This window comes from Rhizoctonia solani, chromosome 2, assembly GCF_016906535.1.
Source record: "Rhizoctonia solani chromosome 2, complete sequence".
In the NCBI taxonomy this organism is placed as follows: Eukaryota; Fungi; Basidiomycota; class Agaricomycetes; order Cantharellales; family Ceratobasidiaceae; genus Rhizoctonia; species Rhizoctonia solani.
This window is the reverse complement of record NC_057371.1, coordinates 1,039,307-1,056,426: the sequence shown is the minus strand read 5'-3', so window position 1 is coordinate 1,056,426 and position 17,120 is coordinate 1,039,307. Positions and strand designations below refer to the sequence as shown.

The 17,120-nt window shown below is 44.8% G+C and overlaps 5 protein-coding genes across 5 annotated transcripts; 2 read left to right on the top strand and 3 right to left on the bottom strand.

The window, feature by feature from the left end:
- Positions 1-103: 103 nt before the first annotated feature.
- On the top strand, positions 104-2,353 carry RhiXN_04934 (uncharacterized protein; the record flags this gene model as incomplete). The annotated part of the gene is made up of 7 exons (XM_043324750.1): positions 104-293; positions 349-720; positions 771-845; positions 893-1,092; positions 1,139-1,836; positions 1,885-2,226; positions 2,281-2,353. 7 exons carry the CDS (start codon positions 104-106, stop codon positions 2,351-2,353), a joined length of 1,950 nt encoding a protein of 649 aa, XP_043177169.1.
- Positions 2,354-2,532: 179 nt separating this feature from the next.
- Positions 2,533-3,553, bottom strand: RhiXN_04933 (RNA 2'-phosphotransferase, Tpt1/KptA family protein; the record flags this gene model as incomplete). The annotated part of the gene is made up of 5 exons (XM_043324749.1): positions 2,533-2,765; positions 2,813-2,893; positions 2,947-3,037; positions 3,096-3,324; positions 3,387-3,553. The coding sequence occupies 5 exons, from the start codon at positions 3,551-3,553 to the stop codon at positions 2,533-2,535; spliced, it is 801 nt and encodes a 266-aa protein (XP_043177168.1).
- A 175-nt stretch (positions 3,554-3,728) lies between these two features.
- Positions 3,729-5,116, bottom strand: RhiXN_04932 (P21-activated protein kinase-interacting protein 1-like; the record flags this gene model as incomplete). The annotated part of the gene is made up of 5 exons (XM_043324748.1): positions 3,729-3,999; positions 4,054-4,244; positions 4,295-4,374; positions 4,427-4,675; positions 4,723-5,116. 5 exons carry the CDS (start codon positions 5,114-5,116, stop codon positions 3,729-3,731), a joined length of 1,185 nt encoding a protein of 394 aa, XP_043177167.1.
- An 850-nt stretch (positions 5,117-5,966) lies between these two features.
- RhiXN_04931 (amino acid permease) lies at positions 5,967-8,324 on the top strand (the record flags this gene model as incomplete). The annotated part of the gene is made up of 15 exons (XM_043324747.1): positions 5,967-6,093; positions 6,149-6,188; positions 6,243-6,249; positions 6,305-6,397; positions 6,452-6,571; positions 6,647-6,715; positions 6,778-6,889; positions 6,945-7,058; positions 7,111-7,210; positions 7,264-7,432; positions 7,489-7,695; positions 7,744-7,897; positions 7,950-8,009; positions 8,055-8,093; positions 8,146-8,324. The coding sequence occupies 15 exons, from the start codon at positions 5,967-5,969 to the stop codon at positions 8,322-8,324; spliced, it is 1,590 nt and encodes a 529-aa protein (XP_043177166.1).
- Positions 8,325-8,518: 194 nt separating this feature from the next.
- Positions 8,519-10,953, bottom strand: RhiXN_04930 (Transposable element Tc1 transposase; the record flags this gene model as incomplete). Its single annotated transcript, XM_043324746.1, has 3 exons — positions 8,519-8,655; positions 9,951-10,489; positions 10,658-10,953. The coding sequence occupies 3 exons, from the start codon at positions 10,951-10,953 to the stop codon at positions 8,519-8,521; spliced, it is 972 nt and encodes a 323-aa protein (XP_043177165.1).
- Positions 10,954-17,120: the final 6,167 nt, after the last annotated feature.

Here is a 17,120-nt window from a genome sequence, read left to right as displayed (position 1 = left end):
GGAAGCTACAAAACAAAGCGCAAACGGGGAAACACACAGAAAGAATCACGTGAGCGTGCTCTGTGGCGCTCGTTACAGACATTGACATCGGCTGGCTAATACCATGGAACGACGAAGGCAACAAGGAGTGGGCAATCTGCAGGCTTTAGAAGAAGTCAAATCCTGTAGGACACCAAACTCTGGCTTTGGTGAAGATTTGGGCTTCACCAACTTTACCGGACGTCCTAAAATCGCGCGGAATCCAAAGGCGCCTTCCAGAGGGGCAAAGGAGACGGATAGTGCGGGTTTGCGAGGTGAGCTCCCGAGCAGAATTTATTTCGCGTATTTATTAAGGGGGCTTTAAATTAGTAGAATCACCCGTTATGGACGCAGACGCGGATACGAGCTACGATCCACTGGATATTATATCATTACAAGAATCCGAGGCAACATCTTACAAGCAGAAAAATCGAACAAATACGGCCCCCAAACTGAAGAACGCGCCCCAGCCCCCACCTTTCGCCAAGCTCAATTCGACTCAACTGGAGAGCGAATCAAGCTCGGTGACCAACACTTCCACCAAGACGAAACCGACCCACAATAAAACTGTCAAAGCAATAGCATCCAGCGATTCTGATGAAGAGTCGACCTCACGAATGTCTTCTCGCCCCAAGGCCAATTCAAAGGAATCAAACGGATCGTCATCATCCGCAAGAGAGAGTAGAAACATTAATCCGAACAGTGAGTGGTGCATAATTGGATTCACGCTTATGTGATTTCATCGCTTGTAGATCGTGGGCCTAAGCCAGCGCCGTTCAAGGGACGGGCTCGACCTCAAGGGCCGACTCCAGAGAATGATATGCCTTGTTCGTCTTGTCATGTGCACCGCGACGGCTTACTCATGCGATCGCAGCGACTCCGGTCCCGAAGATGCCTGCGCCACCCCCATGGAAGGCTGGGGGTACCTCCAAAGCTGGGCCGAAGGCGAACATTCCAGAACCGATATCAAGCCATGACAATCTGTCTGCTTCCCAGCGTGTCGGAGAATCCCAAATCGATAGGAGATCGTTGAGAAATGTCAAGATTCCCAAAAAGAACGATAAGAATCCGACAGTGAGTGATGTCTGTATATCGGTATTGTGCTAAACTACCGGTCCAGATCACAAAGGCTATTGCCCAAGTGCCTAGAAAGGAGTTTCCATTAGAGCCCAAGAAGACTGCCGCATTTCCGATGGCGAAATATGCAAAAGAAATGGCAGCGAAGCAGGCCGACGATCTAGTCAATTCTCATTCCCCTCGCAAGCGCTTCAAGGCTGATGACATGGAACGCATATTCGAACGGGCCAAGCAAGATGAATTGATGGGCATTGATGATGAAACTATGCGCAAGTTCGCTCCTATCTGGTACCCATCAATTACTGACATTCTAATAGCCGTGGATGCTCAAAGCTTATGTCCATTCTGTGATGAACCCTTCCCGGATAACCCTTCTCCCGACTTGGTGCAATTGCTTGAAGACCTCAAGAAGATTGCTGTACTTGAACCTCGTCTCAGGAACCCCCAAGGCTTGACTGCCCCGCTCATGACATATATAAACCTCTGCCAGATGCATCGTGCCGAGAGCACATACGTGGAACATGGTCGGCGAAATCGCTGGCCATCAGTTATTGACTGGGATAGCGTACGTGAACGACTGAAGTCGTCAAACGTCGTAAAGGCCTTGAGGAGTATCATAAACGATCCGCATTCTAGCGACTTTTTCGTGACTTTTGATAACAACATCAAACGAGATGGCGCACTCAAGGCTGCCAGTATCAGGGCTCAACTGGATACATTTGAGCTCTCCCATCCAGGATAGTAAGTGTATATCACATCAGATATGATTTATGCTAAGTATTCCTATAGCTACGGAGAACAGGGGCTCCTTATTTTCTTCGATACTCTGAATGAGCTATTTCCTAACCTAACCGCTGAAGAGAGCAAACCCCTTACCACACGCCAGTTCTTCATGTCGGTTTTGGTTCCTGAGGCCGCTGCGCTCCTCATTGAAGAGGATATGGATTGCACCCACGAGGAAGCCCTAATCATTCTTCGCGAGAGTCGACAATATGGACTAGCCATGTTCCCGGATAGAGGTGGATTCTTCGGGTCAGGTAAAGGTGACCATATGGACGAGGCTGGTGCCAAGCAACTTAAATGGCGCAAAGATATGGTTGGATCAACTCATCCTAGTAACCAACCCGAAATGTACGTACTAGTGGTACATTTCTCGGCTTATGTACTGATGAGCAATCTGGATAGCTCACAATCTTTCGAGTTCCAGTCTAGATTCTTGGAGGACGAAACAGATCCGGATATCTTGATCGTGGACTAGAATCGCTTCGAATCCTATATTTTCAAAGCACCATCCGACTTATTTGTGGATATTCATCCCACAGCTAGATTACCCTTGATATATATCAGACATTCATCGTGTATACATATACAACGCAACGTGCTATCTTATCACGAAATATGATCATAATATGTAGGCTAGCAATATATTTACTCGAATCATACCATGCCTTGCCCTTGAGAGCCAGCGACGTTTCCCCCATCGAAGGGGATTTCCTCCCATCCGTCTTCGTTTTTTCGCTCTACCGAGCTAAAGTACGCCGGAGGCAGAAAGCCATTACTATCCCCGGCAGTTAGTATGACTCCATTTGCGGACAAACTAAATAGGACACCAGCAGCCATCGCAGCTGCCACATTGACGAATATCAGGATTTGTGAGGAGTTACGCATCCCTAAAGCCGGATTAGTGCGATTCTTCAGACACGAAGCAGCTGCAAACCGCTTATAACACCAGAGGCCCCTGGCCGACCACTCGCAAGGTGAATGTGGTTTCGGCGCATGCGACTAAGCCCCTGCTTCTCTTCAAATACTCAATTCAATAATTAGTCGTAGAAGCCGTAAGCAGTCACGAACTTATGCTCTCCCAGGCCTTAAGGTTTGTTCCATGAACCGCGCAGGGCACCTCAGAGGAGTCGGTAATGGGCTTCGTCTCGAGCTCATCAACCTTTACTATAGCCATGAGTATTTATGTAGGAAATATTTGCTGAAAGGGCATCTCTGACCTTGAGCGTATGACCTTGATTAGCCCTGATCCACAGCAAATTTGCCGAGTCTGGCGCCTGTGCGGGTGTGATAGGTAGAATCGGAGCCTTCGGACCATCGGACTCGTTCTCCACTCCAAGTTGATACCGTTGTTTTTGATCAGAGGCTACGATCTTGAGAAGTCCAGACAGGTCGAGCTCCTTCAGTTTTGGACGTGCCAACTGGCAATATGGTAGACCCACGGTAAGGCTAAAGGCCGGTGAGGTAGAGCGATTAAAAAGCCTCTCACCAACTCAGGAACCCGGACATACCCGTCCGACCGGAGGGTAAGTTGTTCCTTGGCCGCACCATGACGGAGGATGTACGACAGCGTTTTGGAGTTGCGAACTTCTATAGGTTCATTCCGTCGGTCACGACCTCCTTTACTGGGGGTAGTGGCTTTTGCCTTTTGCGGCTTCGGTGGAGTAGGGTCAGACATGGTCGTTGCGAGAGAATTTCTACTTAGTCACAAAAAGGTACGCGAGAGCACATGATCGGAGGACTGGATCCTATTTGAAACTGAGAGATCTGCAATGACGAAATGAATTGTCCGCACATGCCTAGTAACATTACAAGAAGAACTTTTTGGTTGAATAAAAATGAAATGATAGGAGTTATTCCGCAGCCCGCTTCCCCAAAGATACACCGGGGTTATTCGGCGGGTCGCCATCAGCCATAGTTAAACAAACCAAGCGGCTTCCCTTTGTATCATAAGAGGCCATTGGCTTGAGCTCAGGTACCGTATCCGTTTCTTTTGAACAGGTAGGCACTTGGGATAAATTATAGACAAGTATTTTTCCGTCGGACGAAGCTGTAGACATTAGTGTGACCTTCTGGTGCTTAGATCCTGAGTTAACGAGGGGTAGTATATCCAATGCTTTTACGCTATACAACCACCAATGAGAGATTGCGAAGGGATCTATTTCAACTTGTACGTACCGGCTAGAATGTCCCCCAAATTTCGCAATTATTTTTATGCTTTGTTCCTCGTGGCCGATTTGATATACTGTAACAAATTTATCTTCTGCAGCGACAAGTAAGAATTCTCGTAGAGGCTCGTCGTCTGGTGTCCAGAATTTGATATCATGAATGCGCGATGGATGCATTGTAGTGTGTAATAATGTCATGTCCTGCGATCAGTGAATTAGAAAGTGCCCATGGCTAAATGGGCAAGACGCACGGTTTGATAAATTTCCAGACTAGACCCAGTTTGCACGACAAAAATCTTTCCGCTAACCGACCAACGAACAAGTTCTCCCTCTAAAGAAATTAGAACAAGTACGTACAGCATAATTGCAGCTATATTGCTCACCTTTACCAAGTTTTGTGCTCGCAGAGCCTTTGCCACGCATCATATCCCACATACGAAGTGTTCGATCTTTGCCCACACTGAGAGCTAGTTTTCCCGACGGATGCATTGATACGTCATTAACTTTGCCCTTGTGACCTTTGAGAGTTCGTAAGAGTGCCCAGTCTCGTGTGCTGAACAGAGAGAGGGTGCCATCTTCAGAAGCAGATAATAGGTGCGAACGGGACGGGAATGAGAGTCGAGTAATAGAACCTTGGAAAACCGTTATTAAGATTGATATAAGATCCCGAGATACTCACCTTGATGTTGAATCAATCCTCCCACTTCTTTCCGGCGCCTAAGGTCCCAGACCTTGACAATTTCGTCCGTGCTACCAGTTGCAAGCCACTTGCCACCCTGTGGAGAGGCAGCAACTGCCCGTACACAGGCTACGTGAGCCGGGAAAATAAAAACCGGCTTCAGATTTATAGCTAGCTCCCGTCCAGACAGGTCTCCAGATTTGGGCGCATCCTCTATACGGCCCTCGAGGCCATATAAGAGCTTCTCATATGTGCCTACCACAATTTTGAAAGTTGATGGTAGAGCAGTGTCTGGTTTTGGTGCCTCAAGCGGCGTCGCAGCTGATTCCGTCTTCTCAGGAGAGTGATCAGGTACAGGCCTGTGTCCGGATGCGATTCTCGCCCGCTTCGCCATGGCTCAAGGTTGTGGTGATGATAAGTACAGACATGCATTCGAATTCCCAAAATTTGTCAGGCGCCGAAAGCACGTGGAACCGGGGAAGTAATTTAACATACTAGATGTGGCGATGCAGTGGGTAGGGTACTTTTCCTTGTTTGACCCCCTTGGCACGCCGGGCACCATCACACACCTCTACCCATTACACCCCCAAATAGGAGAGTTGGGTGGATCGGATGACAGCAGCATATGGTGATGATCTGTGGCATACTCTTCATCTGATTGGTAGCCGGCTGGGCATTGTTGCGCAATTTGTGTCTTCTGCTTGTCTGGCTGGGCGATAAGAAGTTCTTGGCTATTGGAGCCCTCCCGGGTTTATCTCACTCCGGAATGCCCGTCAACCTCGGTTGTCCATCCAGGATTTCCATTGCATGCGCGGGATTCAGTGGCTTGCCACCTGGGAAATTCCTATCGCCAGCTAAGATAGGCTCGGGGAATTGGATTTAAGCATATCTCTATTTCTTCAAATGTTAGTTTCCGGTGGGCGTTGCTAACTCCGGCTCGCTTCTCATCATGCGGTAGAAATGATGCTCAGTCCAGGCACCAAACGCTGCGAAGCGTTATCATGTGCTCGCTAACCTATCGCGTGCGTTGTGCGCCGAGATTGGAAGCCCAGCCCTTTACTATCGCCTGTTGGATGCTGTGATATACTTGCTGGGAAGTTGCAGTTCCTGAAGACGCCAAGATGGGGCTGGTGCATTGACCCGTCCTGACTGCTTATAACTTCCCTCACAAACCTTGGACCAGCCATCCTTGCTTCCCCCTTCCCTAGGCACAAGCAGCCGCTGTTTGCTGTCCTAATTTCATCATGTCGCACGACGAGAAGGATTATTATACGGAGGACAAGAATGGCTCTTTAGAGAAGGGCGCCTACGCAACTCAGGCTCCTGTCTCTCAGGATGATCCTAAATATCACTTCGACCCCCACGACCTAGGTAGGTGGTAGCCTACTGGTGCTCAGTAGCATCCCCACTCATTTTAAGCTATCAGACCAAGTTCAGCGTCGCCTAAAACAACGTCATGTCCAAATGTAAGTAATTGTCGTTATATATAGTTCGAGACCAATCTGACGAATTGTAATCAGGATTGCTGTATGTGAATGAGCTGGTAGCGGGAGCTGCAGTTTTACTGAACAATATTGAATAGATTGCGGGAACCATCGGAACCGGTCTTTTCCTTGGTTCCGGTAAGGCCCTCGCTCGCGCCGGACCCGCTGGCGCTCTCATCGCCTATATACATGTAAGCCAAGTTACTAGATGGTCCGGGCGTCTACCGCTCACCGAAATTACCTAGGTCGGAAGCATTGCATATTCTTCGCTCTGCGCAGTCGGAGAAATGACCTGCTTCGCCCCCATCTCTGGCTCATTCCCTCACTTTGCGGCTCGGTGGGTCGATCCCGCATTCGGTTTTGCTGTTGGTTGGAACTACTTCTACGCAAGTATATTTACTCCGAAACGGATCTTGCTTAGCTAATTCCCTTTTCATTAGACTCAATGTATCACAGTTCCTGTGGAAGTTACCGCTGCACAGATAATTCTGACCTTCTGGGATAACAGTGTAAGGACCTATCAAAACTCACTCCACTAAGTCCAGAGCTAACCCATAGATTGCTTATCCAGCATACCCGTGGTATCGTGTACACGGCAATCATCATGGTACTCATGTGTTCGATTAATTTATTCGGTGTACGATACTTTGGGGAGTCCGAGTTCTTCTTCGCTATCATCAAACGTGAGTGGCCACATGTTAGGAATAGTTGATTAAAATGATTTACGAAAATTGCTAGTATCGTTGATAACTGGTTTGATCTTGGTCGGCCTTGTTATCGACTTGGGAGGAGGCCCGGATGGCGATCGACGGGGATTCCGCTACTGGAAGAACCCTGGAGCGTTTAATACATGTGAGCGTATGCGTGTCAGTATTCATAAATATTTATTGAACAGTATGAATAGATCTGGTCGACGAGCCAGTATCACTTGGACGTTTCCTCGGGATTCTTGGTGTCCTCATTCAAGCAGCCTTTTCTTTCCAGGGTATGGAGCTAGTTGCCATGTAAGCTGAGTTAGACTGCACACGCGAAAAGCATAATAACGATGTTTTGACAGCGCTGCATCCGAGACTGAGAATCCTCGTCGTAACATCGCCAAGGCTGTTCGACGTGTGTTCTATCGTATTGTAGTGTTCTACGTCCTCGGTATTCTAGTGACCGGTATGATTATACCATACAATAACGAGGATTTGCTTCAAGACACTGGTACTGGAGCTCAATCACCTGTAAGCATCGGGGAGGAGGGTTTACGGTATGGACTACGACTCACGCTCTTTCGCAGTATGTTATTGCCATCAACCTGGCCGGCATTAAGGCTCTACCTCACATCATTAACGCCTGTGTTTTCACTTCTGCATTCTCCGCCGGTAACTCCTTCTTGTACACCGCCTCGCGCATCTTGTACGGTCTGGCCGTCCGAGGACAAGCACCACGCATCTTCACCAGGTGTACAAAGGGTGGTCTTCCTATCGTCTCGGTTGGATTCTGCGTAAGTCTCATCGTGAAATAAATTGTCACCTGCTTATCCTGTGGCTAGTCTCTCTTTTCCCTCCTTGCCTTTATGAACGTTAGTAATGACGGCTCCACTGTCTTCAACTGGCTGGTCAACTTGACTACCATTGGTGGTTTCTTCACGTGGTGGGCTATTAATATCACTTACGTTCGCTTCTACCAAGGCCTGAAGCTTCAAGGTAAATGAGAGCACCCTAAGGTTGAAAATTGAGCTGACGGCATTTGCCCCAGGAATTGACCGCAAACAATTCGTATACTTCTCTGGTCTCCAGCCTTACCTCTCTTACTGGGGTATATTCTGGTCCAGCTTGATTATTCTAATAAACGGATTCGCAGTCTTTTTCGATTTCAATGCTTCCGACTTCATCACATGCTGTACGTTGTCACTATTCAAACATGACTAACTACTGACCATTCATTCCTGCAGACATTAACATTCCTATCTTCTTTGCCCTCTTTGTTGGCTGGAAATTTTTCAAGAAGACCAAATTCTGGAAAACTCAGGATATGGACTTCACAACCGGTATCCCGACGATTGAGGAGACCGAATCGCCAGAGTTACCGCCAAAGAATTTGGGTGAAAAGATTTTCAACGCTATTTTCTAATATAGTTGGCTGCATGTATGCTTAGTACTTTGTGATTTTTTATATATTCCACCTTTTTGTAACAATTAACATTCGAGGATTAGTCATCTCATCCGTGTCTTAGGTGTTGCGCAGTGGCTTGAGAGCTGCGCATAATTTCAATATCCATGATTATCATCAGCTCATAGATATGAGCCATCCACAGACAGGCCATACTACACCGCGGCCCCAATTGCCTGGATTTTTCCGACTCGACGCGCAAATCCGGAATCTGACTCATCAACATCCCCGGATTCTTCTCGGGCTCCAGCTGGGAACCAGCTGGAGCAACTTTGTGCTGGATTCAAGCTTGCTGATTTATGAAATTAGTCCAGCACAGCAAAATAACTGAACGCAAAGTTGCCACACAAATGGTGGTTGCGGCATGGTACATATAAAAGTTGATCTTTAGCTCACAGTGTGATAGGAGGCAACTATCCATGGCTATCAGAATTTTCAGTTGCACAAATAAAGACAGTAAAACCAGTCAAGCAATGAAAACAAATGAGCAGGGATGCATTTTATGTCTTCAAAAGGGCGCATACTTACAACAATCATGTGGTCTAGTGGTTAATCCCCTGGGCCTCTGCTCAGTTACAGGCTGACAGTGACCAGTTTGAGTCTCCTGGGAGGGACACTTTTGGTCTGAAATTTTCAACCAGTTGGCAAGCAAAACTAGCTTGTTTCCAGCTGGCAGCTACTGTTGTAGACACACTTATACCCATAGTATTTATTCCAATTTTCTCGAATTTAAACAAAGGCAATTGGACAACATTTTCAATCACGTGACTTTGGCGCTTATATCATATGCTAAGCGCCAAGCCATGTCCCCACCTGCACTTAATTAGCATTCCTAGCCACCTCCACCTATGACATCATCATGACATGTCAGTGACATGTATACATAAGTAAGGCCAACTGCAGAACAGGGTTCTTATTGGATTAGGTATTGGATATATTGTATTGTAAATTAGCTGTTCCATAGAATATATAAGGAGGCCAACCAACCATGGTAACCCAGGTTGATTACCTCTTGTTGCGTCCACTCAGTGTACAAGGGCCTTACAGCCCAGTAATTACTTAGTTAGCTACTTAGATAGTTCCACACTGCCTTAAGCAGCTTTGTCACTGTACTTAGATAGTTTGCCACTGCCTTAAGCGGTCTTGTCATTGTAGGGTAGCTGCCTGTTGCTGTAGTTAGGATTGTTGTTGCCTTAAGCAACTTTCTCATATTTGTACACCATGGCCACAAGTGCCATCCCCTTGACATCCTAACAGACATCTAGGACAGCTACAACTTGCTGGTTTCCTGATGTGCGTGCTTTTTCTGAATCCCAGCTGGACTACCAGCCAGGGGCTGGTTAGACTGGAGTCAAGCCTAGATCCAGCTGACAGAGGGCTGGCAGTGTAGGGGCCAGGGAAAGTATCCAGACACATGACTAACATGCCCCCCCATTGTTCATCTGTTTTGATTTTTTTGTGTTTGCACAGCAAAATTAACATGAAACAACATATTGAATATACATATTGAAGCATGCAGAATGATTGAGAACTCAGTGGGACCCCCATTAGCTGCTTTAACTGTCTCAACCCAAGCATCCATCTTACCCATGTGCTTATTGATATCCTCCATGCTCATTTCCTTCCACACCCTCTGAGCTGCTTTCCAAAGCTTGATTGCATTTCTAAGTGCACCATGGACCTTGAGTACATGTGATTTGAGGAGGCACCATATTGGTTTGATGGCATTAAGATTGGGAGAATTTGGTGGGTGGGAGAATTGTTCTATCCCCAATTGTTCTTGAGCATTTCTTGCTGCTTCTCCCCTATGTGATGGTGCCCCATCTTCAACAATGAGGATCTTGTGGCCTTGCTCTTCCTCCAAATCATGCAAAAAGTCTATGAGTGGGCCTCCAAGTACTTGTTCTACATATGCTTCCAAGGTGAGGCCTCCACCTTTTGAGTGCCCATTCTTGCCAACAGTTGGAGGCAGCAGGTCAAGCCAAATCAACAGCCCCTTCTTGTCATGTGCAATGCACCCCCATAGAGGGATGCCCTCACAACCACTACAGAAGGTTGGTACCATGTTTTTGGGATTGTCCACTTCCCCCTCCTTCTGTGTCACTTTGGGCCAGACTGGCTGCTCCCTGGTGTTAAGTGTAGTCTCATTGGACCAAGCAACCCATTCCCAATTTCTATGTGTATTTTCCTGTGCCCAATCATACCAATTTTCTATCATTTGGGGCATGAGATATAGCTGCTTCCAAGCAATATAGCACTGGAGGCCTAGCTGTGCTGCAGTGTGCCTAACTTACTCCTCAGTGACAGTCCCAACATGCTTGGAAATGGTTTTGTAGTCATTGAATTGGTACCTATGAAGGTATTGCCCAATGCTACACTGAGTTTGAGCAGATAAGACAGGTGGACAGCCAGAACAGGGCCTTGGGGTAGCAGATCCATATTTATTGTAATTAGCCACAATATCACAAGCTGTGGACTTTGGAACTCCAGTCTTATCTTCAATGTATCTGTAGGACTTTTCCTCTTTATGTAGAGCTAAAGCATGGCCCCAATTGAGCTGAGAAACCTCTTTTCCGTGGCAAGGGGGCATAGTGGTAGGAGAGCAAATTGGACACATGACACTGTCCAGATACTTTCCCTGTCTGGTAATACAATACAGCTTTAGGACCATTGGCACAGGTGGCTGTTGGAGAACAACATATTGGGAAATTGTGAGTCAACAGGAAGAACAAACACATGTACAGTGGAACCTGTCATACTGTATACTATCATACTGTATAATAGCCTCAAAAACCAGCAATCTGCTTTCCCCAAGATTATTTGAAATATAACCCCCCAAAAAGCATCAGACTGAGTGAGCAACACAGCCATCTTACAAATCAAGTGGCTCAAGCCACAGCCATGGCAAGAAAATCCCCAAAACAGGTGCATAAATAGAGCATGTGCATGCTAGGCCAGAGATTGAATTGCTTTATTTTGCTGTTGTACTTTAAACAAGTTCTGCTCCCAAAATACAACACTGCTGCAGCCCCAAACAACCTTGACAACCATCCCCTGATATTACATTGACTCAATTGCCAAGACACAAAAATCTAACATATTACAACATTTATTGAATTGGACAACTATGTTCCCTTATCCAGAGAGGAGATAGTGGCAGAAGTTGTACTAGTGCCCCCAAAAGTATTGCATGAAGTCACATACTGTCCTAGACGTCCTTAAGGGGCGTCAAGGCAGCAGGCGCTTGTGGCCGTATGTGACTAAGTGAGAAACCGCGTAAGGCAGCGGGGGTACTACCTACAACAACAAACTAACTAACCACAATGACCACATGCTGTAAGGCGGTGGTGAGCTACGTATGTACAGCAAGGACAATGCTTAAGGCGTGTGACTAAGTATTTACTAGGCTGTATGGCCCTTGTACAATGTGAAGATGCAACAAGAGGTAATCAACCTGTTATGGATATGACATTTCTTCTTTAATCTGTACTTATTTTATTAATTACACTAGTAATCTCACAGTAAATAAATGAGATAAAGATGCGAACTAAGGTTTTCAAGGTCCCTCTATCCCATAGTGACCTTTACAAAACCTACAAACCTCAGGAATACCCTTAATATGCGATGCCTTTTGCATATATGCTGTTTTCTCACTCATTTAAATATATATAAATTCAGCTGAGTAGATAAACAGTAACAAGCAATATTTCTCTTGTTTGTAGTATTTATTATTCAAGATTCTATCTTGTGGCTACACACAGAAATATTCAGGGTCCCCCCTGTCGCATAGACAAGTGCTCCGGCGCTTAATCAGCCCTTAAGCGCCGACGCACTAAATGCGCCTTTTCTCCATCACCCGAGCATCCCACACTGCCGAATCGCTTGCGCTTAGGTGCGCATGTTTGTGCGCTCCAGAACGCTGGGTCAAACTCCCAAAACGGACAACATTTGGCTGAGTTATGCCCCATTTACTGTAAGTACCCAAGGCAGAGGTATCCTACCTTTGGGACTGTTTACTCCAAGGATGAAACACTTAGCCTTGGGACATCTAAGGAGCCACACAGGTAAATAATGCCTTGGGGCAAACATTGCCTTGGGGCAAATATTAGGATCTGTTGTTTGTTTACTATGTACCAAAGTATTGGCTCCCTCAAATGTTTCAGTTGCCACTTGTACCTCCTGTACCCCCTCTTGTTATCAATCATGTATATACTTGTTTGTGCGCCTCCTCAGAGTATAAAAGGACCCTGTGAAGACGCTTCTAATCCATCCAATTATCCACTCTTATATATTGACATATACACACAAGCCTTTAACAGCTTATCTGCGCATTTACTTTAGTGATTGACTCACTGTAAATAGCATAGGAGGTTACTTGGCGCACTAAGACCATAGGCCAGTCCCAACAGACACAGGGTAACCTATTAGTGTACTTACTGCAACCCTGTGCCCCTTGACTGTCACAGTTGTTGAGTTCAACATTGAGTATAGTGCAACATTACTGTAAGGATTGTTGTGATTGAGTGATAGTGTTTCAATCCACCATACCCCTTATATTGTAGATAGCTTTATCTACAATATCTCATAAATCCTAGATATATTTTAGGTACACCCCATAAGTCTTAAGTCTTACTTAAGCATATATAAGTCCTATACTCATTAGGCAAATCCTATAAATCCTGTACATTAGTCAGGTAACCCTCTTACTTAAGGTACTATCCCAGAGACCTTAAGTACACATACCCTTAGTCACTTAGGCTTAAGTAACATTAGTCTAAGGTACTATACATAACCAACCACCTGCACTTCATAGTTGCTAGACTATTTGTTAGGAGTTGTTATTCCTGATAATCTAGCCTATATTGTGCATATATTCTGTGCATATATTCTGATTCTTAATACTAGTTCTTAGTTATTCTCATATACATTTTGTATATAGTAATTCTTCTTACTCCTGTAATTACACAACTCTTAACACAACCTGGGTGTTACCATGGTTGGTTGGCCTCCTTATATATTACAAGGATGAACTAATTACAAATACATGATATGCAATACTGTATCAAATAAGAACCCCATTGCGCAGTTGGTCTTACTCATGCATGCGTGTCACTGACATGTCATGATGACGTCATAGGTGGAGGTGGCTTACGTGTGCTGAATAAGCGCAGATGGGATGTGGCTTGGCGCTTAGCGTATGATATAAGCGCCAATGTCACATGATCAAAAATGTTGTCCATTTGTCTTGGTTTAAATTTGAGAAAATTGGAATAAATTCTGTGGTATCAATTGTGTCTACAACACATACTGATCAATCATCTTATCCAAGTTCATCTCCCAAAGCCTTTGCAATGCCCCCTCATCAAAGAACCTGTTTTAGACACACAATACCAGGGAATTTGTTCCTAGTTTCTTGATTTTAAACAAAGGCAAACAGACAATATTTTCAATCATGTGACTTTGGCACTTACATCATACCATAAGCACCTTGCCATGTCCCCTCCATGCTTAGTCAGCAAATGTAGCCACCTCCACCTTGATGACATCATAGGGGACACTGTCATAAACAGAGGAAAATAGAACTAGCTGGAATTGAACCAGCTTGACCACTAAGCCATAGAGCCCTATTATTCCTCTGCTGACAACCCATGATTACACCTGCAACCCCTCAAATTTGGACTTGGGCCAGCATGCAACCACTTGTACTGGTCATGTGACTGTGTTCAGGACAGACACATATGCATGAGTAAGGCTGCTGATGGAGCAGGGTTCTTATTGGTTATGGTATTGCAGATTATATTTGTAATTAGTTGTTCTCTAGAATACATAAGGAGGGCAAGCAACCATGGTAATCCCCAGGTTGATTACTTCTTGTTGTCTCCACACATTGTACACATGTTACACCCTTGAAGAATATACCACCAGAATCTCCCATTTTTCTATTATTTTTAGTATTTTTTACAGACTCAATATCTTTTGTTTTCAGTCACATGATCTTGGCACTTACCTTGCCAAGATGCTGCGCCAAGACCTGCTGAGATGCCATGCCAAGGGTGCTTGTCACAAATCCATGCTTCTGTGCAGCCCACAGCATGCTTCTCTTTATCTTTAGAACTTCTTTTCCCACACTGCCTCTTATTTGTAATTAGTACCTTGTGTGTATATATACAGCAGGAAAATTGCTTGGAGACATCAAGTCAATTTTACCTTGCCTACCATCCAGACAGGTTTCAGTAGTCAGCAGTAGTTTGGGACCCTAAGTCCCTTTACTTACCAGTAGATTGCTTGGGCCTTACAGCCCCTCACTGACAGTAGTTAGCTTACCACTGGCCTTAGGCCTTTCCATACCATCCACATTGACCAGTAGACTGCCTTAAGTGGTAGTAGTATAGCCTAGATAGCATTTTACTGTAGTAGTACAGCCTCAAGTGCCTGCTCACTAGCAAGTACCCAACATTACAGTTGGCATACAACAACACAGGACTTTAGGTCCAGGTGCCCGCCAGTAGTCACTTAGATACTGTAATGACTCAGCTTGGACCTATGGTACAAGAAAGTTTATAGTCTGTGGCCCTATCACCAATGGACTGTAAGAGAGGGGTAGAGGGGCAACAAAGGCCCAAGGGTAATGATGTAAGGATAGTGTTAAGAGTTGTGTAAGTACAGGAGTAAGAAAGAATTACTATATACAAAAGGTATATGGGAATAACTAAGAACTAGTATAAAGAATCAGAATATATGCATAGAAATATGCACAATATAGGCTAGGTTATCAGGAATAACAACTCCTAACAAATAGTCTACCAACTATGAAGTGCAGGTGGTTGGTTATGTATAGTACCTTAGACTAATGTTACTTAAGCCTAAGTGACTAAGGGTATGTATACCTAAGGCTCTGGGATAGTACCTTAAGTAAGAGGTTACCTGACTAATGTACAGGATTTATAGGGTTTGCCTAATAAGTATAGGACTTATAGATGCTTAAGTAAGACTCAAGACTTATGGGTTTACCTAAAATATATCTAGGATTTATGAGATACTGTAGATAAAGCTATCTAATATAGGAGTATGGTGGATTCAAACACTATCATTCAATCACAACAATCCTTACAGTATTGTTGCACTATACTCAATGTTGAGCTCAACAACTGTGACAGTCAAGGGGCACAGGGTTGCAGTAAGTACACTAATAGGTTACCCTGTGTCTGTTGGGACTGGCCTATGGTCTTAGTGTGCCAAATAACCTCCTATGCTATTTACAGTGAGTCAGTCACTAAAGTAAATGTGCAGACAAGCTGTTAAAGGCTTGTGTGTATATGTCAATATATAAGAGTGGATAAATGGATGCATTAGAAGCGTCTTCACAGGGTCCTTTTATACCCTGAGAAAGCACACAAACAAGTATATACATGATTGATAACAAGAGGGGGTACAGGGGGTACATGTGGCAACTGAAACACTTGAGGGAGCCAATACTTTGGTGCATAGTAAACACTAACAGTTCCTACTATTTGCCCCAAGGCAGTATTTGCCTGTGTGGGTGCTTGGATGTCCCAAGGCTAAGTATTTCATCCTTGGAGCAAACAGTGCCAAAGGTATGATACCACTGTATTGGGTACTTACAGTAAATAGGACATAACTCCACCAAATATTGTCTGTTTTGGGAGTTTGAGCCAGCGTTCTGGAGCGCACAAACAGGCGCACCTAAGCGCAAGCCATTTGGCAGTGTTGTCAGAGCCAACAACTACCAGAGAGGTAACCCAACAAGCTATTGCCTAATATAGGACTTATCAGCAAGTGGGATCTAACAATGCTCAAAGGCAATTGCCAGAAGAGGGTGGACAAGACCAATTATAGTAAAGTGCACTGTGCTATAAAGATAGCAGGGCTAAGAACCTTTGACAGGGACTGGTATGCTCTCAGGCAATACTCTTAGGTGTATGTCTTAGGGTAGGTAGGTGTAGGAAGGGGATAAGAGGTTGAGTTCTGAGGCTTAAGGCTCTCAGAACCCTCCTTATATATTCAACAGAGAAGGAGAAGAGTAATTACATGTACAAACATAACAACAAAGATAAGGTCACATGACCAGAGATAAGAAAGACATGATCACATGACTAAGGGTCATGTGATTAGATTACATAATAAGCGCTCAGCACCTAAATAGCTTAAGGATGCATATATCCATCAATCTTCATGAAAATAGCGCATATATTCACTATTTCTTTGACTTAGTGGATTCTAAGGTGTTCATGCCTCTAGGGCATGACAAGTGTGGAATGCCTGGGTGATAGAGAAAAGGTGCATTTAGTGTGTTGGCGCTTCAGTGCTGATTAAGCACTGGAGCACTTGTCTATGCAATAGGGGGGACCCTGAATATTTCTGTGTGTAGCCACAAGATAGAATCTTGAGTAATAAGTACTACCAACAGGAGAAATATTGCTTGTTACTGTTTATCTACTCAACTAAATTTATACATATTTAAATGAGTGAGAAAACAGCATATATGCAATATCTCTTGCATATTGAGGGTATTCCTGAGGCTTAGAGGTTTTGCAAAGGTTGCAATTGAATAGAGGGACCTTGAAAACCTTAGTTTGCATCTTTATCACTTTATTTACTGTCATATTACTTGTGTAATTAATAAAATAAGTACAGATTATAGGAGCAATGTCATATCCATAACAGTGGCTTGGTCAGGAGACATGCCAGCAAAGGCATGGGTCATGACAAGTTGGTGTTCAACAAATATCAAGCAAC